The 24013-nt window shown below is 37.8% G+C and overlaps 1 protein-coding gene across 1 annotated transcript; it reads left to right on the top strand.

Moving 5' to 3' along the window:
* Positions 1-285: 285 nt before the first annotated feature.
* On the top strand, positions 286-23444 carry PTPN20 (protein tyrosine phosphatase non-receptor type 20). The gene is made up of 17 exons (XM_059821330.1): positions 286-423; positions 1348-1506; positions 2164-2338; positions 3452-3662; positions 4852-4889; positions 6455-6519; positions 7491-7652; positions 8536-8707; positions 10557-10636; positions 12658-12743; positions 14512-14627; positions 17196-17344; positions 18970-19060; positions 20189-20523; positions 21989-22204; positions 22473-22535; positions 23373-23444. The coding sequence occupies exons 1-17, from the start codon at positions 286-288 to the stop codon at positions 23442-23444; spliced, it is 2328 nt and encodes a 775-aa protein (XP_059677313.1).
* The last annotated feature ends 569 nt before the right edge of the window (positions 23445-24013 follow it).

Raw genomic sequence — 24013 nt, 5'->3', positions numbered from 1 at the left:
TTTAATACCACAACTAGTACTTCAGTTAAAATTAAAATAAGGTCGTACGTAAGAAGTAGACTTTTCTGTGGCCATCTAATAAAGCATATGGAGGAAAACCCCAGCACTGCAATCTTTTTATTTTCCAGCCACATATTAAATAAGAGTGATGATGACCTATCAAACACAAAATGTATGCCTGAAACTCTCTCTCTAACCCCTATTGATGAAGAGTATCTCACTATCAGCTCAACATCTGTGACCTCGCTTTCACGGGGAGGAAGCTCCGAGACACTCTCCACAACCATGGCGACCCCACAACCACATGTTTGTGGTCCTTTCTCGTCATCCCTGCCTGCTAGAGAGACACATGACAGTGACAATGAATGGGAAGACTTGGAGGAGCTAGAGGAAGAGAAGGAAGAGAAGGAAGATTGCACTACGGTATGTGATAGGCACCAGATTATTAACAGGTAGAATATGACAAGGGAAAAGAAACGACTAAGAATGTTGCATTCTTAAATGTTAATTTTAACTCATTATCTATGCTATTTCTGCATGGCTTTTTTTACTTTCCTGAATGTCCACAATCTTCAAGTAAAGCAGACCTTCCTCTATGCCCAACTCTCCAGAATTCTTTACCATTTGCCTTAAGGCCACCTCCTTGCTCTTGCCATCAAACTATTTCTTCAACTTTCCAGCATTCTGCAGTATTATTCCCAGTGTACAAAGGCCTAACAGCCCTCTAGTAGCCTCTAAGATTAATTGGAGTCAGCTACTTGGGTTTTTTCTGTCATGTTTTAAACCCATGTGGAAAATCACTTTTTTTCAGTGATACTACTGTAATGTTCTGATAAAGAAAGTATAATCCTTGTGCTAATTACTATTCAAAATATAGGGCTCACTCCTGTCAAATGCTGAACATCTTGCATTCCTACTGACACTAACGAGCTCTGATTTTCTACTAATTTGAGAGCACCAAGGACAAAATTTAGGTCCAGCCATTTCCTTTGGTGGAACAGCAATAACAATAACAACAATAATCTCTGCACCCTACTATTGCAATGCTTGTCAGCTCAGAGGACTCCGAGCCTTTCTTTATACATTTCAAATGCCAAAACTCCAGTCCCCGATGGGATTCTCTGCCTTATTAGGCCAAATCAATCAATCACCATGAAGCTCCACTAGGTAAAAAGAAGTAAAATTAATTCTGGAATAAGGCAGTGACAGATCAGAGAAACCCTTATGTATGCACTTATTTATACTATCTGAGGATCTGATTCCTATCTGCATATAAAACATAATGGAAGATGTTAATGAAGCAACAGAAAAGCCTACATCAAACATATCTTGTGCTTATTTTAATAGGAAGTGGAGATCTTCGTGACTTTGACAAAGTCAGAGAACAACGGTTATGGATTCTCTGTAGTTCTTAACAAAGTGGACAACTGCCTGTATGTTGATGAAATCTTGAATGAGCCTGCCCTGTCTGATGGAAGACTAAGAAGGGGAGACAGAATCATTATGGTACAGTAATCCTTTGAGTTTATACAGAGGAGAGTATATTTGCAGATCAATGTCATTTAGCATCAGTATTCTTCCTTCCATAGCATACAGTTTATCACATATTTAGGCATGCAAGTGCAAATGGATCCTATAATAAATGTAATTCTGCTGACTTCGGTAAGACAAATTCAGTAGGACTGAATAGATTGTATGACCAGGCAAATAACATGAATCATCTAGCAGCAATGCAAGACAACTGAGACATTAAATGCCTTCCCAATTAAATGGCATAAAGTGAATTAATGTAATAAGATAGGTGACATACAAAGGATGTAGGAGTTATGTCCTTGTAATGTATGAAATAAAGCCTATTTTCAGCCTGGTTCATCTTCCGTTTCTTGCACTAGGCTGTCTTCTCTGTTTTTTGCTACAAGACCCTGCATTTCAAGAAAAAAAGAGCTATTTTTATGAAAACTCTGCATTCAGAAAAATGAAAGTTCAAAAAAGAAATCTTACTGCAATCTTAACTGTTGCATTCACTGACATTAAATACCACAGCAAAGCAGTAACACGGAAGTGAAAACTAATTTAAGTTCATATGCAAAATTTCAGAGTGGAGGGAGAAGTACATGATGGTCAATGAGATCTATGACATCATTTTACTGGTTTGTCATTTAGGTGAATGGAATTGATGTCACATCTTTACCATGCAATGAAGCCCTGACTTTACTGCAAAGCTCTCCTCCTGATCTGCATCTTGTGGTTGGTCGTGCTGACAGTGATCCACGTCCCTCTATTAGGCCAGATGAGATTCCTGAAATTACTCTCACAAAAGGCGCCAACGGACAGCTAGGTGTGTAGTAAATACTATGCATACTATTTTGGACAGGGATTACAGCAATTGTAAGATAATCATAAGCAACTGTGGTCTTGGGTTGATATGATCCTGAGTGACCTTGACACCTTTATGCTCTCCTCCATCACCCATGACCAAGGAAGGAAGAGCCTTAGTTTGGGCAAGACCTTAAAGGGAAGACTAATATCTCCTTATTAGACCAATGAAGATAGTTGGAAAAATTATCTTTGTGTTGTCACCCTGTCAGCTGAAGTTTCTGGCAGATGTCCAGTCTCATATTTTTATGTTACTGATATACAGAAGTTGTTGGTAGTTAGATAATAATGTCTACTACCTGCTGAAATACATAAAGATCTATTTGGAGGGAAATAAAAATAAAAGAAAAAAAGGCAAAGTTTAAGAAGGATGAGCCACTGGTTAGGGCAATAGTTTGCTATTCAAAAAACCTCCACTCCAATCCTTGATTCACCACAGACACAAGGCTTTATCTACATTGTGCAATACAAGTGATAAAAGAAATCTCCACATCGTGACTATCTTGATATTTCTGCAGAATGTGGCGGGTACTGCACACAGATAAACCTGTAGACCCAGGAAACAGTGTATCTATATTTGCTCAGGTACAGCACCCTGTTTCGAGCTCAGAAACCAGCTTGTTTGGAGATTGCTTGAGTATCATTGCACAATTCTGTTTTGCACTGTATATGTATCTCCTTAGTTGTCATATGCCTCCGTTCCCTATGTCACTCTAAAGATTGCAAGGCACTTAAGCACTCTGTTAGTGAAGGAGTTACTGCTATGCAGCTAAGTGTCTTATTCAAATGAATGTTCAACATCAGGTGAAATAAAGCACTATGGAATAGCTGAAACGTAGAGATGGACAACACCAGTTAAGTTTTTCCCATACATTTTCCAATATTTAATTGCATTTCACTCTCCCAGTCCAGCTCTTACACCCCGTCTCACTGGGGCAAGACTATTGTTTATGATGTTGGTGATTTGTTTGGCCTACCTTTCAGTGACCCACATCTATTCCATTAGGCTGTATGTCACTGACACTGAAATTCAAAACATGCTGCCACAAAAGATGCTTTCTCTGCATTATTCTAGGCTTGAAGCTGACAGGAGGAGCTGGAAGCAAGTTACAAGGTATTTATGTGCTAGAGATAGTGCCTGGCTCTCCTGCCAGTGTGGAAGGCAGTTTGCAGCCACGAGATCAGATTGTTTACATCTGCGGACTGTGGACTGAGGGCATTAGCCTGGATGATGCAGTGAGAGTGTGTGAAGCTGCCACCCAGAATGTCCAAATCAAAGCCACAAGGTAAATCTGAGCTGACAAGGTAAATCTGAGCATACTCAATCTCAATCCTAATATTAAAGCAGGTTTCTAAATTTTACATCAACAAGTCAAACAATAAAATAAGACAAACTACAAGAAAAATGCTTTACCTCAAAGGCCTGAACGTTGCAACCTGATACATAACATCCATAAGCTATCGTAACTCTTTGTAATTACAATTAACACAGTGAATACAAGTAGACTCATACAACACAAATGAGAACTCTTCAAACTTCATCATCCAAAGACAAATGTGAATCTTTTTAACTGTGAGGCTAGCCACCATTTTCAGCTATCCTGTTCTCCGGGGAAAATCTTTATATTTCTACCACTCGTGCCAACCTTCTCCATACATTATCAGATTCACAACTACAGGCAATAAACTACCTCTGATGGGAAACTCTGAGGTACTTCCAACAGCCAAATATTTTAGAAAGGTGTTAAAAAATGCAGCATTTAATCTGCAGCAAGTTAAGAATTTCCCTCATCAGTTCTCGGCGGTGCTTTAGATTTATTGTGCTCTGCAGTCTGACAGAGCATCAGCAGAAGTCCTGGACTGATATAGAAATAGCTTCCAAAGATCTCAGAGGAACAGTCAAATAGTAACCCAAAAGTACGTGAATGACTAAGTTACATAACCAGACCTAAGCAATAGTGTGTTTGTCACAGCTGTCTTAATGTAGTTCAAACTTTTATCAATGTTTTATTAACTTGCACAGGGCTAGCAGATGAAGAAACTGCAGCCTCGTTATAATTCTTGCTGTACAATCAGTTAGTAGGCAACACACCCTGATTGTAAGAATTTACAGTCTAAGGGAGACAAAGAGAACTAGAGTAAAGGAAATTACAAAAGATCATTCCCACTTTATAGAGGGGGAACCGAAGCTGAATTCAAAATGTACCACACAGCACTTCTGTATTGGGACAGATGGTTTAACATGTTCTTTCTTTTCCCAACCCATTTAAATAAAATGTTTCACTGTTGTTAAATACAGTCAAATATTTTATATACTGATATAAATGCTCTTTAGGAAAGCACCATTAATAAAATCATAGAAGTACAAGTACAACTACAATTTAGGCAACTGACTTTCTAAAAATATTTTTCATATGTGCTTTACAAAGCATGCAGCTCTTAATGGCTCACATATTTCACTTTTTCTGCCCCCAGAAATGGCAATCCAGTGGTTCCTATAGAGCAGGAAAATAGTAAGTAAGGTTAATATTTTCGGGTTTTAGTTCAAAACTTGCTTCTGACTTTGTAAATAAGCATAGGGTATTGATTAATTGCATTTAGAAAGTTATTAACAGATCGTAACTTGGCATTCAGTATTTCTGTTATGGCCTTTCTAAGGGTCTGAAGAAATATTGGTAGCTCTTTAAAGATAGAAATAAAATGTATAGTTCTTCGTAAAAAAATTGTTTATTGCATTTTGCATAGTCAGTTTCTATTTTTTTAATTTGTGGTTATTAAGTGGGAATTTTACGTGATCATATTTATGAACTCTACAATGGTACAGTTATCTGCCTCTCGTAAAACAAGATTCTCCCCTTTTATAAGGCACTTTAAAAAAATTTATAGTATTTGGTGTTCTGTTTGCTATCATCTCTGATAGATTTATAGGTAAATCTATAATAATTTGCTATTATGGAAGCAAGCCTTCATTTTATAGACTCTTTTAGTTGCAAAAATGCATACTAAAATTGCAAATGCAACAGGGAGGGGTTTTGTTGTTTGGGGGTTTTTGGGTATTTTTTTTAACAACAGAACACTCATCATTTTCTGTAATTCATACATTAAGAGTACTTTGTGGAAGACAACTAAATCACCAAGATATGATAAAACAAAACCCCAAAACTGGGGGTGGGTGGGTAGAGGTGGGAGTGTCAAGAAATGCACATTGTCTTCTTACATTCCATCTCTGCAGCAGACACTAACACACACCTTCTTCCTCTGCTTGATCATTGCCACATGTCTAGAATGACTCAGTCTGATCTCTGATTGTTGTTACAATTTTATAAATAGCAATGACTGAGATGCAGTATATCTGCAATTCATGACAGAGTTGTTTATATCATTGTGCAAACTGGCAAACTTGATCATACAGTAGTGTCTCAAATTGCCTCATACAGTATCAATATTGGATACTGATGCTTTGTTTAATAATCTAAGCACAGAATTTACATGCCCTTGTGTATATGAAGGTTAGCAGGAGGCCTGTCAGAACAAACCTACATGTGTGCTTTTAGGGCCACCTGCGGAGACAGAGAAAGCCAGTATTTCTTTCTCAAATGAAAACCTGAATTCCCAAGAACAGCATCTGCTGCATCAACATGGTAAGAGACTGTACTTTTGAATTAGGGTTTGTAAAATTTTGTGCTCTCTTTGAAAGAAAATAATTCTGTAGGTGGTACTGGCAGCACCTGTGAATTCTTCATAAACAGAATTGCCTCTGTCAGAGTTTCAGAGAACATTTATACGTTACCTGTTGTCCTTCTGGTGTTTCTGACCCTGTAACATGCAGCTTTTAAAGCTTGTTTTGGAACCTGCTCACTGGGAGGTAAAAAGTCTACAGGGATAATGCACAGAAGGCTCAGTTCACAGTTCAGGAGTGCAAGCCCACATAAGTCCACAGGAATTTTTTTTGTATTCTACATGTCAAATATATATAATGTTTTGTTATGTCTCTGAATATATGATTTTGAGTGTTATACTACAGAACATTTTACCAGTGTTTTACAACTGTGTAAAAACTGTTGCTGCTTTTTCATAGAGAAACATTTGGAGGAAACAAACTGTGGTGCTCAGCAAAACACTCCCGATTCTCCAGAATGTAAGGTAAGTGACAATTTTATCAAGTGTGAGACAGTCCATCAAGTGAAGTGAGCTATATGGAGTGAGATTCTTTTCAATAGTGGTATTTAATGTATTTGCTTCCTCTCCAGTTTCCTTGAAAATGTGAATATAATGCATTTGGAGAGTGTCCTGTGAAGTGTTGAATTGCTTTAGCATTCATGGACTAGAACGTACTGAGAAATTCCTGGGGTCAGACTCTTCTATTGCTGTTTTTCAATGTATAATATCACTATTTTACCACTTGGTTATATAAGCACGACTCATAAGATGTAGCCCCTCCATCAGGTCTTCATAGTACTCCTAAGAGTTTACAAGATTAATCCTTAGGTTAGAAAGAAAGTAGCACAAGAAAAAGATACAGAATGTCACAGCATGGGATTCTGGGGAAAATAAGAGTAATTGTAATTGTGAAGCATTTTCCTCAACGATCTTTGAAACCTGAGATTAATATGTTTCATTCTGAAATTGTCAGATAGGGCATTTGAAAAGAGGGTAAAATTCTTCCAAACCTTTGGAGTATTACGCAGCGGTGACATAAATCATAACTGTATGAATTTGGCAAGAGCAATGCCATTTCGAAATGATGAATTCCTAAAATATACAGGTGTGTTCTTTGAAAAAAGAACTGATTTCCATGCTCAACATACAACAATGCTTCAAAATTCTTACAAGTGCAGACATCACTTCCATTTGTGCAAACATGTGGAAAATAATGTTACTTGGAATTCAAATTACCCACATTGGGACTGTACTTTTTTCTTTCTGATACATACATGCAGTGGTATGTTAATCACTGGACGTTCTATACACCTATTCAAGAGAAGAATATATCCCATAATCTACATCAGCCAGTGATGACTGTGAAGCATAAGGGTATTCTTTGATATTAAAAATGCAAACAAAACACAGCCCTGAATAAACTCCACTTTAGACTGCATCCTTTTCTATTGTAGGACTTCATAATTAAGATTGAGCTGGAAAAAGCAGAAAATGGAAGCCTAGGATTTGCACTGGTAGGTGGAAGAAATGGCAGGGCTATCCTAATAAAAGCCATCAGCCCAGACAGCATTGCAGATCAAGATGGGAGGCTTCAAGTCGGTGACATCCTACTTAAGGTAATGCTTTTTCTTCATTGCTTTGGGCTACATTTTTTCTAGTTACTCTATAAGGAGCATTCTGTTCAGTATAAAGATTGTGCAGATTGGAAATCTGAGGTTGCTTGGCACAGTAACATGTAGAAGATGGTGTCCCCCAGCTCCTGGGAGTCAGAGGACTGTTCTGCTCCTCACACACGCACGCACCCCTTGCCTAGAGTTCAGCTTCCTGGGAGTCTGGGCCTCACTACAGCTGGAAGGTGGCTGTTAGGCACTCCAGCAGAGAAGCAGACCCAGAATAGCAGAGCAAGCAGCAAAGTGCAACGACTCCATAGCGTAACTGTGAGCAGTGAGGATTACACATGAAAAAAATCAGGGCAACGAGAGTTAACTGACCAAGCATGCATATAACAGCTAACCAGGAGGATACTGGGAGGAACCTATCATTGGTGCCAGTTAGGTATTATCAAGACAAGCAAAAAGCAGGGGAATTAGTAAGATTTTAAAGATTCAAAAACTCTATCTCAGCCACCTTTTAACATAAATCCTTTTTTTTTTTTTCAAACCCCAATTTAAACTCCTCCATGAGTTTCAATATTTTTGTTTGCTTTTCTATTTTTCATTCACTTCCATCTCTCCTCCATCTTCTGTCTGAAGAGTGGGGGAAAACAATGCCCTCTTAAGGTCTCAGAAGAGATGCAGACTATACTTTCGTGGTGTGCTGCTGGCAATCATGGTATAAAGAAGTAGAGAGGAGATGATCAAGCAAGTTACTAAAATGGGAGGGGATGAGGACACATGAAGTGCAAAGAAATTATATAAAGATTGCTCAGTGCTGGGATACATGATTACAAAAAGCTTTCTGTTACAGGAATCTGAAAGTACATATCATTGTATTTTTCAGGTGAATGAGACTTTGGTGTCTGGCCTGCCACGCCAAACAGTTATAGATTTGCTGCGCAAGGCTCAGGGCACTGTTCAACTCACTGTCTGCCGAAGCATGGCTTTGCATTGGGCTTATTCAGGCAATCAGAGCAACAGCATACTTTCCCCCCCAAACACAAAAGCAGAGCCTGGTAAGCAGCCACATCCACTCAGTACACAATAAAAGTGGGATTATGTGTTGTCTGAATTCAGCTTTCCTATTAGCAAAACAATTCAATATTACTAACTTTACAGTTACTCATGACTCATAGCGGTAGATACAAACACATTTTTCACCCTGATCTGCAGCATTGGCCAAGCTACTCAAGACATAGGACCACAGGGAAAGAATACCCAAGGGGGATTTTTAAGTCTAGGAACAGTGGAAACAAAGCTGCAAGACTCTCAAAGATGCTTTAACTCCTTTTGTGTTTTTAAGTCAAGAAGGTTCCTGGTCTGTGCTAATTTTACAAAACTCACTGATGGAATCACAGCCAATTACTGACCCAGCTGCTAAAATACATTTCCCACAAATTTCACATCCCAACACTCCTACCTTATCTCTTGGAAGCACTACACCACCCGTTCTGCCTGGTAGACAGCTCCTCTCTCTTCTGAGCTTGTTCATATTCAAATCCAGAAGCCTCTGCTCCCAGGTTAATTGCTACTAACTTGAGAGCACACCCACCTGCATAGGGCAGTACTTAAGAGAGCTGACTAACTCTAATAGAAGAAATTTGTGCTGCAGGCTCTGCTCTACTGAATACTCAAAATTTAAATACTAATTAACACTGGGAGAGGAAGCAAAGATATACTGTTAACAATAGATTATGGGTTTATATTCCTCAACTTTCTATTTCTTTGAACACTGAAATGTTTCCTATAATGTGGAGAAACCTCAATGGGAAGAATACAGAATTCCTCCTTAATATACCTTCTGGCCTGCTGGTTACAAATTGGAGGGTTTTTTTCAAATCTTCTCAGGCAAGAAGCCACTGACATTGCTATTTGCTTTCTCCCCATCTGACTATGGAGAGATGCAGAGCTGACTGTGGGTTTTGGATGTATTTTACAGCAAACATTTATGTATCTAGTCAGCTTCGCTGATGCAAACTTACCTGCATAGGTATTTTAGGCAGTTCTGCTGTTAGGCAGCAGCTGCCTCTAGGGTTCAAGGACCTCAATTTTTTCAGTATCTATTGGACTGAAGCTAATCCTCTTGAACTCCTAGCCTGTGTCATAAGCACTGGACACTCCTTCACTTACTGGAAGCTACCCTGTGTGTTTCAAGAGCAAAGCTTTTCCATAAAGATGAGAAAACTATGCTCAGCACTGGCCTCAAAGGAGGATGTTCACTGCCTCATCTCTATTCTAGTTTAATTTTGGGAGTTAATGATGGAAAAAAAATGGAAGGACAGCTTGTTACAAAAACTCTGATTGAAGCTCTTGCCCTATTAACGGCTGTGGAAATACTCCCATTCATTTCAGTGAGACTAGCCTTTTCTCCATCTCTGCAAATTTAAGGAACTGTGGGGATGTTTATTTACATCTCACATGACATTGGTGAATTACACAGTTGCTGGAAAGTTTAAACTGTTTTCCTGGACCAGCAAAACCCAATGGTATTATAGAAGCATTGTCATCAAAGTTAATCTATGGTATTTGTTCCTTAGCACTGCAAAGGAATGGGCTGGGTTAGGGAGGGCAGATTTAAATTCTGTTTCAAGTTTTTTATAACTGCTATTGATACAGGGGTCTACTTCAGTGTATCTTCTGGCAACCTGAATTATGCTGGCTTCTTCAGTGGTGATATATGGCATTTGTGCTGTACTAACCCTCTGAGAGCATCCATGAAAGAAATACTCCATGACAGTTTCTGGCAGTGTATCTCAGTGCCTCTTCCAAGATCAAAGTCCTCTGATGTGGATGGCACAGCAGAAGTGGATCTATATTTTCATGCTTTATACACATTTTACTTTGATTTTGTTTTTTGGTATTCAGACAGTGCTGAGGGAAGCCGGAGAGGTCAGCCTGTTTTCACTTTCAAGGAAGAAGAAGAATCCAACCAGATGTGCACCAAGGTAAAACCTGAATCAGGCTTCTAGAAGTTATCAAGCAATGTACATTTATGTATATTTGTTTACAAAATGGGTTTGCTGCAATGCAGGCAAGAACCACACCTTCTTAATGAAAAATTATTAATGTGAGGGAAGTGTGCTGCAATGACTGGAACTGCTAACATTTGAATGAGTCAAGGGATTCCACTGAGACAAGAGCATATGATTAGTATAATATATATATGCTAAAAGGGCAGCGGGAAGGAAGGTTGCATATGCAAGTCTAGTTCTGGTGCTTTATAATATTGGAATGAATGATTTATTAATTTTACCATTCTTTCAGTATTTTAAAACATTATACTTTAAAAGATTTCTATTCAACTGTCTTGCATTAATATTCATAACTCCAAGGTACCCAAACTTCTTCAAACATGGTTATGTTTTTGAATCTTAGTAAGTCCTGCAAGACATTCCACATCAAGTTTTACAGCTTCTATTATTTCTAAGTTTACAACTGTAAAACCTCTCCTCAAAACATGTGAGAAATATAGGTCTTCTTATACTCCAGAAAAAAAAAAAAAAGAAACCCTGCCTCAACCAATATAATCAAAGTAGGAAAAGAAAAATGGAAGAAACCCTTGACGTGAATAAGCTGAGAAAAACTTCAAGAAGAATTTGTTTGAGGAACTTTTAAGTACACTGTTGGAACGGGTGTTGGAACTAAACTGTTCGAGATTGGTGAAATGTAATATCAAAACAAGGTCTTGTCCATGATCTGACAAAGAAGTACACCCAAGAAATAATATCAATGGGGAGTAGGGATAGTACTAAGGTTACAGGTTCCTTATTAGATCCCTGAGTTAGCAAAGTATTAAGGCACAAATTTAGTTTTAAGCATGTGGTTAAGTCTATCTAGTTCAGCACAACACATGCCTAACTTTAAGCACATGCTAATATTTTTTGTTAAATTGGTTCCATTAACTCCCTCTTCTTCATTATTTCCAGCCTGCCTTTAGCCACCTCCTATGAATAGGAACTGTTTATGCTCTATTTTGCAGAGCATAGCTGCCATCTACTCCAAAGACGTAGACTTTGAAAGTGACAAGCTACTGAAAAAAACAGATGCAAAAAAGCAGTAGTAAAATACCTTTCCTTGGCAAATAGAAAGCAAAAATCCATATAGCGTTCTCCAATCAGTGTAGTCAGTAGGTGCAGAAACCGGGTAAATGAATTCATGGTTAAATAGGCAGCCATGAATTCGCCTATTGTAATGGGGAAATACAAGCACAAAGGTAAGAAAATAAGGTATAAGTGGCAGCTACAGTTAAGATTCTGTGGGGCATTCAGTAGTTTATACTGTGTAACATGCCAGGGTAGTTTCTGAGTGCATCTGGAATATTAAGCAGGGAAAGAAGAAGAAACACCGCTCTGAACTAAAATTTAAATAATTATCAAGTGTTACAACTGAGAAGGAGCCACTTCCACATACGAATGGCAGATGTCCTGCATAATTATTTAAATGCAGGACCCAGTTATCATTCTCTAGGACGGAAAACCAGCCACCAATACTATTGCTTCTACTGCATATGGAAGGGTGATCAAGGGTCTGCCTTCTCTGTTGGTTGAGTGCTTCTTCAGCAGAGCAGCTGCACTCTCTCAGACACTGCCAAGAGCTGGGAGGTGAAGAGTGTGACTCATGATTCCTGTGATTGCATTTTCTTTATGAGATCAGAGAAGATATAACTAACATGAACCTTTTTAAAGTTTAGTCACGCTTGCTAAGTTGTAGAGATGTCTGAAGACTGTATGGTTATGAAACTCACAAATACAGCTGATTTGGCTTTTTACTCCTAGTAGATACTGCAATGCTGAATCAAAGTTACATGCTTTCTTCTGAAAGTCGAAACTCTTCTATTTTCCCTTTCCTTCTTGAACGAAGGACACATTTTTGTCAGATATAAGAAAGAATGTTGATGAGAGTAACTATATTCTTGATGTTTCTGTGTACTGATTTTTCACAGCTTTTTCTTATTTTAAACCTGCAGGACCCAGAAAGTACACACAATTCCCTTCTGCAAGGTCAGCTGGCTCGACAAGCCTGTAAGGATATCATCAGTAACATTTCAGACAGGTAAGTCTTTCAAATGCAGTAAAACTATTAAAATAAGTGGTATGGATAATATATTCTTCTATTTCCAGAGCTCTCCTAATATGGTATGCAAATGCACTCATGTGTCCCAAATGATAGAAATACACTTCTATTGGAATGCAGCTCCATCTGCAGTAAGAGTTGCTAAACGGCTTCCACACAACTACTAAAACAAACGAAACAGAAGCTTTTAGGTGTAACAGCTCATGCAGATATACCTAAGCTGGCTTTAGCCTTTCTAGCTGAGGAGGAGAGGGAACAGGGGTAGCACTATCACATTGGTGTGGGCAGAGTCCCTGTGGGTTTTACTAAGTGTTCCAAGCAGGTCTTGTAGCCTGGGCTGGACCCTACTATGGCTGTAGTGATACAGATGTTGAACTCCGGACATCAGGGAATCAAGAGAATTTGAGGATGTTACTCCAAAGAAAGTACATAGTACAAGAAGAGAAGAATTTTACTTCAAATTTTAACTCTACAGTACAATGGGAAATCAAACAATAATGGAGTGTTGATGAGACGTGGGCAGTTTTGTCTATTATGATGATGCAGAATATATGAAATGTGATTATTTTCTTTATCACTTATAACCCACATAAACGGAAAACAGGACTAAATGTTTACATTTAAAACTTAAAATTTTGTAAGAACAGTACTTGGCCAATCAATTAGGGATGAAAATCTTCCCTAACTTACCTGCTTGCAGAGATAAAGTTTGAAAGAAGCTTTGAGAGCATCTGCAAGTGAGAACATCCATGTGAACATAGGCTCAGTGCCACTTGCTATTATCTCATTGCTAATATAACATCATCTTGTGATATACCAGGTAATCAGGTGTGAGTATTACGATCTTGCTCTGTGTGCAAGATGCATAAATGCATCTATGGCTAATACAAAGTTATCTTATCATGTGCAGGGATGACAAGTATCTTTACTGGTTGTTTTGCAAATAGAATGGTTTTCTGGCCCCTGTCCTCTAATATGAATCTTTTTACTACCGGTATTTTCTGGTATTTCTATTTTCTACTTCCAAAAGCTTTGTGTAACTTGAACATGCACAGCCTGCAATAGTTACTGATATTTCCAAAGCTGCTACTTATTATCTTATTCTCCCTCTTAAGCATACCTTTACTATTTCTAACATTATGTATTATGATCATACATAGGATATGATAATGTAAGACTGTGGTACACTTAAGCCTACTAACATAGTTAAATGTTAGGTCTGAGGGTATCGGAGTTAGCCAGGAGAGGAATATTTGACCCACTCTGCACACATTATAGTTATATTCTGGATTGAATGCATATCTTCTACCTAAAACATATTTAAATGCTCTAAAATGTTCTAAATACTTTAGGAAACAGTAACAAGCAAAGCCTATTTAGCTATGATTGCCTAACAACTAAAAAATGTCATACATGAAAAATTGTCTATAACTGTGACAAACCTTACTTTCAGTCATTTTTGGGCAGCTTTTTATACAAAGTATGTTCTTATGTCTTTGAAAAAATCAAATACAACATACAAATAACACTGTTTTTCACTAGCTATATTTGCAAACATTACTCAGATAAAATGCTGCTGTTACTCCTTGAACTTTCGTTCTTCAGAGTTCACACTAATTCTTGAAAATAGTTGCTCAAGAGAGTTATAAGTGACCAAAAATAGATTAAAACCAAAACCTTTGTATGGTTCAGATTATCAAAGCTTCTGCTGCTTCCATAGGACCATTCAACTGATGCTGTTTTACAGGTCACCGAAATACGCAGAATGTGAAGGCTGCAGAAGACAGAGTCAGCAGTCTGAGTCAGACAGTTGGAACAATGAAAATGATGATATGCCCCACAGGATTTCCGTTCTACCTAGAAGTAACCATGCAAAAACTTCTCTTGCTTCTTTAACATTATAGGCCAGTTCCTCTGTATATGTACAGTGAAAACAACACTAATCCCTTGTATACAAGCTAAGAATTTGCTCTTTGTGTCTCTAAGACCAGGGCACTCAGGACACAATTTTTACCATTGGTACATATGAAGGCCATCAAACCTTTGCAACATCCATAAGAAGGCAGCCTACATCAGGGTCTCTCTAACTCTTTCAGAGAACTGCTAGAAGGAAGGATCATGAGTCTGAATGACTTAATCAGTTAACTGAACCCCGGAAAGGCAGCTCTGCTGGCCATCACCCACTTGCCACTGCTTTGAGCACCTCTGCTTTGGAACTCCAGTTTCAAAAGGATGAGCAACTTTTTATGGGGTTTTTTGTGGGGTTTTTTTGTGTCTTTTCAGTTTCGGTTGGGATTTTTTTTTTTTTTTTTTTTTTATTGTAATGTATCATGTCCTTCCCCAAACGAAAAATCTCTGAATACATTGCTTATACTCAATAAGGTGTACAAACTGAGCAAACAGGAGGAAAAGAAAGTTGTTGAATTAATTCAAGCAGCATCATGACATTTGTTCAAATCATGCACTATTGGGTAATGCAAAGAAATGACACATTGGCTCAGTGGCTGAACAAAAAAAATGAACATTGCAATTTGGTTCAGAAGCAAATTTGTGAGAGCTTCCCAGTGCATAAGTAAAAAACTGTAATTCTTAGTTTGTCCCAAAATGAATAAAATAAAAGCAAATGGATTATCCTACTGACTGGATGTAGTAGAAGGCCTTTTTCATATATGAAAGGCAATGACAAAGAAGGCTTTGAGAATTAATGGAACAAATTCCAAAAACATACTACAAAATGTGCTTGTTATCACCACATGCAATAGGTTTTTGAAATCACTCTCCTTTCTCCCTTACTGTTCCCATACAACTCCTCAAAATAAAAAAAAGGACACGCTTATACAAAAATGTAGAATGAAAGGGTCAAATTCTATCTCAAGACTTTATTCTCAGAATCACCAGATTTCATTTCATATAATAACTTCATTAAAACCTCTAGAACTGATGTGCTTAAACACATACTGAAGCACTTTCACAGCTCAGGTGCTAAAGCCCCTCTGATATCAGAAGGCAGTTTACAGAAGGAATCTGCTTAGTTGTTCCTGTAGGAAATCAAGCTGCTTCTACCCCAAACAAGAATAATTTGTGAAGGGATCCTACTGAGAATGCTGCAGTATCCCACAGTATCCCATAGATTCTCTGAAATACAGGTCTCTCCCTGCTTCTTCTTGCTCTGTAGAAGCAATGAATTGCTGATGGCTTTTATCAGAAGTAAATCCCAGTTATCTCCTTCATGCTACCAAGCTTTGCTCTCTAGCAAACAGAAAATGATAACCAATCTATCCTCTACTACCTGCTCAAAGTTTGGGGTTTTTATTCCACTTGATCTGGAAGAAAAGAGAGGTGTATGGGAAACAGCCCACTCTGTCTGGAGTGGGGGATCTCTCTTTACTGGCACTCAACTCATTCATAGAAACACCCTCACATCTGCGAGGGTTAGAGAACAGACAGTGACCAGAAAGTGTCTTAGAAGCTCAGGCAAGGTGGGTGCAAGTTGTAGCCCAAAACAAAAGCATAGCAAGCGCAACACTTATGTAACGGAGATTAGTTAAGAATAGCAATGACATCTTACAAGAGGAAAACAGAGCATTGCTCCTTGTCTTCAGCCTACAACAAACCTGTGAAACAGACCATCAGGTTTTCTTTGAGACAGCTGGCATGTTATTCTTTGCTGACAGTAGCCTATGACTAAAAGGACAAATTCCATAATTCCTCTGCCTCAAACCGCTATTTTTCACCAAACAAGCTACTGTTTTTACTCTACATGATAACAAAAGTTTTTCAATTGCTGCAGTAGAGTAGTGATATTTCTGGAGATATAAATGTTTATCCATCTTCTTAATCTGTCAAGTTTTGGATCAGAACATAATACTTCAAGATGAGCTAATTAGTAAAACTGAATCCTGATTTTGGTGCCTCAAAGAAACTTCACATCTTGTTCTTGAAGGGGAGTGTAAGGTAAGATGAAAAGAACAGAAGATATTTTCTTACTTCGGGGAGGAAGAACTTGCAGTGATTATTCCTAGGAGTGGGGTGTGGCAATACTAATTTTCAGGGAACTGTTGGAAACATGAAGATGATTCCATGTGAAGATGTGGCCAGAGTCTCCTACACCAATATAAACTAGTGTTAAAGATTACAATTCTGCAAGAACAGTTTATTTAGAACAGACTGTATTTAGAAACTGTATGAGGCAGTAAGTTGCAATAGTTGGATCTGCTTCCAAATTACATGAAATGTGGTGCTGGTTGTATCCATGGTGCTGACTTATTCTTCTTTCTGCTGTGGACATAAGTAAGCCAAAAATATTTTTTCATATTTCACTTCGACAATATAAGCATCAAAAGTACTGCAGCCCCCTAGTTTTTAAAGCCAAGACTTTGCACTATGAATAATAATCGTTAAAAACTCCTTTGTTTTTTTGTTGATATATAGGTAGAACCTTTGCTTCTGGAGATGAACTGACTCAGTTAATTAACTTTAAACCATCACTGACTGGAGTGGGTCCAAGGGCTGGCATCACAGGTCTTATTCGAGGCCTTCAGTTGTGGATTGAGAATCAAGAGGTGTTAAAGGAGTTTATGGTAAAGTGTGATTCCTTTTTAAGATCTGAATGTTTAGCAGAGCTAAGAACATGACTTTTAGCAGCCTTCTGTGTACTGTATAGGAGATCCATTTGTATATCTTTACTGACTCCACTTCTCAGAGAATTATTCCAGCTAGAATGGGGCTTCTACTCTGCTGTTTGGGTGATGCTACAGTATTTGGATCTCTCTCTTTCCATGCAGGTCAGGCTTACACTGTTCCCTGTCCAAAGATACTGCCCACATGGAATGAAAAAAAAAAAAAATAATACACAAAAGTAGAGTATGAATCACTTTTTCCTAGACTGACTTCTTCCTATTACCCCCTCAGCTCTGTTGAACATCTGCCAAAGAACTATTCTAGAGGCTGCATTAAAGCAAGAAATCTTTGCTGCTAGGGATTCACTGGTGTTGAAACACTTAGTTGATGAAAGGAAAATGTTTCACACAATGCTGCAGTGATCCATGGAACTCATTGCCACAAGATGCTATTAAGGTCAGGAACTTTGTGAAATTAAAAAGAAAAAGTAACATACCTCGCATAATTACATCTGATGGCATATAAATAATGAAAAAGTGTAAAATTAAGAAAGCATATAAAATCTCTTGTTTCAGGATATAGACAGAGTATTCGGTTATCAGCAAATTCCCAAAGAACAGATTATTTCATAACTCTTCAACACAGTGCTGGAATTTCCTTTAAAGGATGTACTCATCACCAGTGAAATAGGTTGCTACCACTTTTCCATAGTCATTACAACATTACCAGTTTCTTCCACGTGCCTTTATATCTCTGACTTTCCACTCATTCCATTCTGTTACTGATATAGGCATAGCATATGAGCTGAGTCATGCATCTGCTCAGAAAACATAAAGATCTAATAGGGATAGCACTGGTTACCAAAGCCAATGCAAATTTTACTTGAGTAAAAGCTGCAGTAACTGATGAAGTTGTTAAAGAACTGTCACATGTATTTTAGTCCATATACACTGTATAGTGGCATAATGTGATGGCTGAGCATTGTGCAATGCATACCAAAGAGGTAAAAGAATAAAGAAAAGTGAAGGTAACTCAAAACTGTAAATGAAATTAACTTGCACGTTCATGCTTCTAGCTACACTGCATTCTGTTCCCCTAAATCTGCTATGAAGTACTTAACAACCATATGATTTGCACTTAATATCATTGATGCTGTTCCCTATATCCCTCACTTTCTCTGTCACTGAAAAGTATTCACTGACATCCGCTACCTGTTAACAGTGCGATAGTTCTTTCTTCAGTCAATATGTTATCAGTTATGAATGCTGACATTTGGCCAAGACACTATTCCAAACATCTATTTTACAGCAATATACAACAGGGATCTGTAATGACAGGGGCGGAGGATGCGAGTTGGAAATCTCACTTGAAAACCCCAGAAATTTTGTGTAGGCTGAAGAAAATACAAAGCCATTTGAATTCCTTGCCTAGAAGTTTAGAGAAGGACATACTGATTCTCTTCTGTAAGAATTCTATTTGCCAGTCTTGGGTGACATATAGCAGTAAAGTTTGCTCACACTGACTCTGTAAAGGTTGTCTATAAAGGATGTGAACAACATGGATTGACTATTTCTCTTTGATTTAGGCTTTAGAACGTGTGAAACCAATAGATGACTGCAGAACTGGCAAAGCACCAGAAAACCAGGATAAAAACAGATACCAAGATGTTCTTCCATGTACGTATGCACAGTAATGAGAATAACAATTCAGTGAACAAAGACATCGGAAAACAGAAAATCACCTATAACACTGAGGTGTAGCAGGAAAATCCCACCACGTCCTTAGTCACAGAGAGCTCCACTAATAATGAAATGTGTTGAGATTTTTCCAAAAGAGTTAGAGTTCATGTAAGGATGTCTGCATTGCACAATATGTAATTTTCTGAAGTATCATCTTCCACAAGGCAGGACTTGGTCTGGTAGGAGGCCAGCTCTCTTGGTGTTTCCTTCCCTCTTTCTCAGAGATATTGATCGACTACATTTCTGTGGGCAAGTGCAACTTGAACTATAATAGCAGTTCTTTAAATCTACTGAAATGTACAGCTACATCTTCTGCTTGTGACACAGTGGAATTCTGAAAAGTACAGTGGAAATCATGGAGTTATGCAGCTTTTGGAAAGGAAAAGATTCTTTCAGAAGTACATTGAAAGCATAATATCCAACCAGAGCTTTCAGCCACTTAGCTCTGATCTGAGTCAGACACAAGTTTCATCGCTGATGAGAAGTCATTTTAGAAGGAAGATTTGAGTCCAAGAGCTGAATGACTGCTGTTAACAAGGATTTCCAAAAAACAATGTACTGCCCAATGATTCCTGAGAGGTATCATGACAGGAGAACACTTTCTGGACCCTGGATGTATTTCTAAAATGCAGCGGCAGGACAACACATGCAAAATTTGTAGCACAGTTAGTTACCTCTCTATATTAGTGATACAGTATACATTCTCAGAAGTTTCCTGTTTTATAACACCAATATCCCGTGACAATGTTCCCATGCCATACATTAAAAGCAGTGTTGGATACACTGTTTTGAATTACCGCCAAACAATTCTATGGCAATTAGAAGGCTTGTCAGAGTGTTACGCAATTATCTTAAGAGAAATAAAGCTGCAGTGAACCATACAATTTATCTGTGGGAATTCCTATTAGCAGTAATTAATATTAGTGCTACTAGCCAAATGTATTCTAAAATCCAGAGGCATACTTTGCTGCTAGAGGCTGAGGTTCCCCATCTCCTGAGTGCTAGAGATGGTAGAACTCTGTTTCAGATCTACAGCTGAAATAGCAACTTTTTCTTTCTGTACAGATGATAAGACACGAGTTCCTCTGGGAGAAAAGAATGACTACATTAACGCAAGTTACATTAGAATGAAAGTTGGAGAAGAGGAACATTTCTATATTATAACCCAAGGGCCTCTGCCATCCACTATGGCTGATTTCTGGCAAATGGTCTGGGAGAATGAATCAGATGTGATTGCCATGATGACAAGAGAAGTGGAGCTAGGGCAAGTCAAATGTCATCGATACTGGCCTGAACCTCCCCATGACTCTATAGACCTGGCTAATTTCCATCTCAGGCTAGACAATTACCAGATTCTGGAATACTTCATAATTAGAACAATAGAAATTATCAACAAGCAGGTAAGTTGAGTATACTTAATACTTTCATATTTGATGAAATTGATTAGATATATTACATGAGTAAATACTAGTATTATTGTTCGCTTCTTCTGTAATATTTGGTCAGTATTTTTTAGGAATATATAAATCTGAATAACAGGCATGAATTAGGGTTAATGAGATGCCTCCTCTTTGCTCATTGCACAAGCAATGGATCCAACATTACATACATTTGGACAAGAATGTAAAAAGATTAGTCCTTTAATATTCACAGAGCTGGTGTGTTCAGTGTTTTGCAGAATTGCTTACTGTTCTCAGCAAGGGCTGCCGGAGTGGGTTCATATTCTGTAAAGGTGGCTGGAAGGAAAGAGGGGATTCCATCACAGAATTTAGAACAAATTATACTTCTTTCATTCATGAAAAGACATGAATACACATGAAACTACAAATCTAGCAGCAAATTTTTAGAAACCTAACAAATACAGAATTCAGGTGTAAGAACATGGAAATTGGGACAACTATAAGTCCATTACTCTTGTCTCAATATTAAGTAAAGCTTTGCAAAAATTTCTGCAGGGCATATTAATTAATGGAATTATTAAAAGATTCGTACTTGTGCCAGACTAACTTGGTGTCTTTTTCCATCAAGAAAACAATTTCTCTATATGAAGAAAATACAATTCACCTTATGTCACTGACTGTGAAGCTTTTGGTATGAGTCTTTCCAAAAGATTATTAAGATGGGAAGATGGTTTGATTATTTAAATGAACATGTTATGTTTGCTATGTTTGTCTTGGACCAGTATCAAATTACTACAGAAAGCCACAGGTTTACTTCAGCAGAAATCCAGATATGCATTGAAATTCTTCTGATGGTAAAAATCCAGACAGTTCTTTTGCATTCAGATTAATGTGTTTTGGAAGCTGGGAACAAGAAGTACCGTCCCAGGACCATTCAATTAATAATACTCTTTATTTTATCTACATCATGATTACTCTTGTAAGCATTTTTTTAGTTGATTTGGTTTGTACGTTAGGGAATCTAATCACAAATTGTTCTTTTATATCTGATAGCCAGAATAGCATTTACATTTACCATTGTGGCTATCATATTACTATTCTTCCATTTGTACAGCTTAATTCAGTTACAAAAACAATTTTAGTAAACAGTACTGAAATGTTCTAATTTAACAAATGTTTTTGTTTTTCCTTTCTAACCAGAAAATAAGATAATGACATCCTTTTGGGGCAACTTCAGTGTCTCACCAAAATTATATGAAGTAAATTTCCTAGACCTGTGTCTTCTGAGTGCATTTCTGAAAACCTAAAAGAAACTGTAATAGGGTCAAGTATGAAAAGCTAAAGAATTGTAAGGTAGACAAAGAATTGACTAAGAATGAGGCTGAAGGAAAATCTGTCAGTGGAATTCCTTGAAAATCAGTCTTAGGACTGATCATTTTTAACATTTCTGATCTTTCTCTTCCAGACAGTAGAGAAGCGCATTGTAAGTCATTTGCAGTTTACCACTTGGCCAGAGAACAATACTCCCAAACTGGCTGAGCAGCTTGTAAAATTTATTTGTTACATGAGAAAAGCTCACAGTACTGGACCTATTGTTGCTCACTGCAGCACTGGCATTGGAAGAAGTGGAGTTTTGCTGTGTGTTGATGTTCTGCTCAGCTATATAGAAAAAGGTCTATGTGTAAGTATCAAACAGATCATCGTTAAGTATTACAAACTGGTATGGATATCAACAACATGTGCGGGTATCTTAGACCAGAATAATTCCTGGTAGAATTCATCCTAACAAAATGGAATAAACCCAGCTTTTGTTGTTTTAAACAACAGACTAATAACTAGAAGTATACTATTTGTAAAAGAACTGAGTCACAGCTTCCCCATCTGAACATGCTTAAAACTTTCTTTATAACTTACATGTCAACAAAATAAAAACTGTTCTCTTCTGATAGTTCAACATCAAGCAGATAGTGAGAGATTTGAGAGATCAGCGTTTTGGCATGATCCAAACTAAGGTAAGTTCTCAATATTGAAGTAGATTATGATTTTTAAAAGCCTCAATTAGTGGTACATATACACATGCTTTGGTAAATCTGGGGCTTAAAGCACAATTTTAGCCCTCATTTGAGGAAAATAACAGCCTTCCAGACAAGTGGTGTCTAGATTTAAATATGTAAGGTCTGTCCCTTACTAACTAATGGAAATAAAAGCAAAGCACCAATACAGTACCAATACCAGCCCCGCCTTTTTTTTTTTTTAAAGCAAAAAAAAAAAAAAAAAAAAGCTGGGATCAACAACAAAACTGGTGAGATACCATAAACTCTACCTGCAAAATTGCGGCCGTCAGTTGAATACTTGCTATTGCTGAGTTATCATCACCTCAGTAAACCCTTCTACTGCTGAGTTAAACCTACCCCTGAAAAGAGGTTTCACACAGGAAAAGACAGGATGCAGCTAACTCAATTTAGAGCAAACAGGTGGTGGGAAGAAAAGCAAGACAAGGCTAGGATAAGTTCTTCCTGTAGGCAAATACTTTAGCACATGCTTTGATATATTTTTCTTCAGGATAATGATTGAGAATGTGATTAAAATCAAGCAAATAGATAACCTTCATTGACCTAAACGAGACTTGAGCACATGCTTACAGGTACTGCATTGAAAAAGAAAGTGTTCCTGAACTTTTACAAGTGATGGAGCAAAAAGAACAAGAATGCCCTTAAATATCTAAGGTTTAGTATCCATTTTATAATGATGCTGATGTTATAAACAGCACTTCAGCCAGTCCATTCTTCTTTGTCTAGAATTTATGTTGAATGTAACCGGGTGTTCCACGTTGGTGTCTCTGTGTACAGGACGAGTATTTATTCTGTTATGAAGTTGTGCTGGAAGTCCTTCAGAACCTTCAAGCAATAGATTCCTACTGACTGCAGTATGACTCCTCCCTGTCGCTATTCCACTTGGACTCCAGGGACCACTCAGGAATTGCTTTGAAGAGATGTCAAGGCAGCACACACAAGTGTTACATTACATGCTTTGTTAGACTACTTTGATTTCTAAGGCATTTCAAAACCTTGCTTAACATGTCCCGGGTAAGTCATTTAAATCTTGGCTTACAGTTTGGAGAAACAGCCAGCCAGCACTGCAAACCTGCTGTTAAATTGCCATGGACAATTTGCCTGTTCTGTGTAATAACATGTTAATTGTTAGGAAAGTATTTTGGGACTGTGACAAGGAGATAGCAGCCTTTGGAATTAGTTTTGCCATCCAGAGGGCAACTATAAAGACTTAAGACTCTGTTGGTGTTGGTAGAAAATTAGTTGTCCATTACCGATTTTTGTGCATGGTTGGATTTTGGACTGCAAATCAGTATTTACCACAGTAGTTATGCTTTTGTGTGGAAGGACTCAATTTGTTTACCTGTGGTTGCTTGAACAATGTAGAACCATTTCCAGTCATCATTCCAGCCCAGGAATTTATACCACCATCACTAGAC

Source organism: Gavia stellata, chromosome 9 (assembly GCF_030936135.1).
Source record: "Gavia stellata isolate bGavSte3 chromosome 9, bGavSte3.hap2, whole genome shotgun sequence".
Classification (NCBI taxonomy): domain Eukaryota; kingdom Metazoa; phylum Chordata; class Aves; order Gaviiformes; family Gaviidae; genus Gavia; species Gavia stellata.
Note: the sequence above shows the minus strand (reverse complement) of the source record. Positions and strands in the feature narration are given on the sequence as shown.

Excerpts from the sequence above, each read along its gene's own strand:
- PTPN20 (XM_059821330.1), top strand. The coding sequence starts at position 286 with ATGGCGACCCCACAACCACATGTTTGTGGTCCTTTCTCGTCATCCCTG. Across the intron at positions 6,520-7,490 it reads CCGATTCTCCAGAATGTAAG|GACTTCATAATTAAGATTGA; the intron begins GTAAGTGACAAT and ends TTTCTATTGTAG. Across the intron at positions 14,628-17,195 it reads GATTTCCGTTCTACCTAGAA|GTAGAACCTTTGCTTCTGGA; the intron begins GTAACCATGCAA and ends GTTGATATATAG.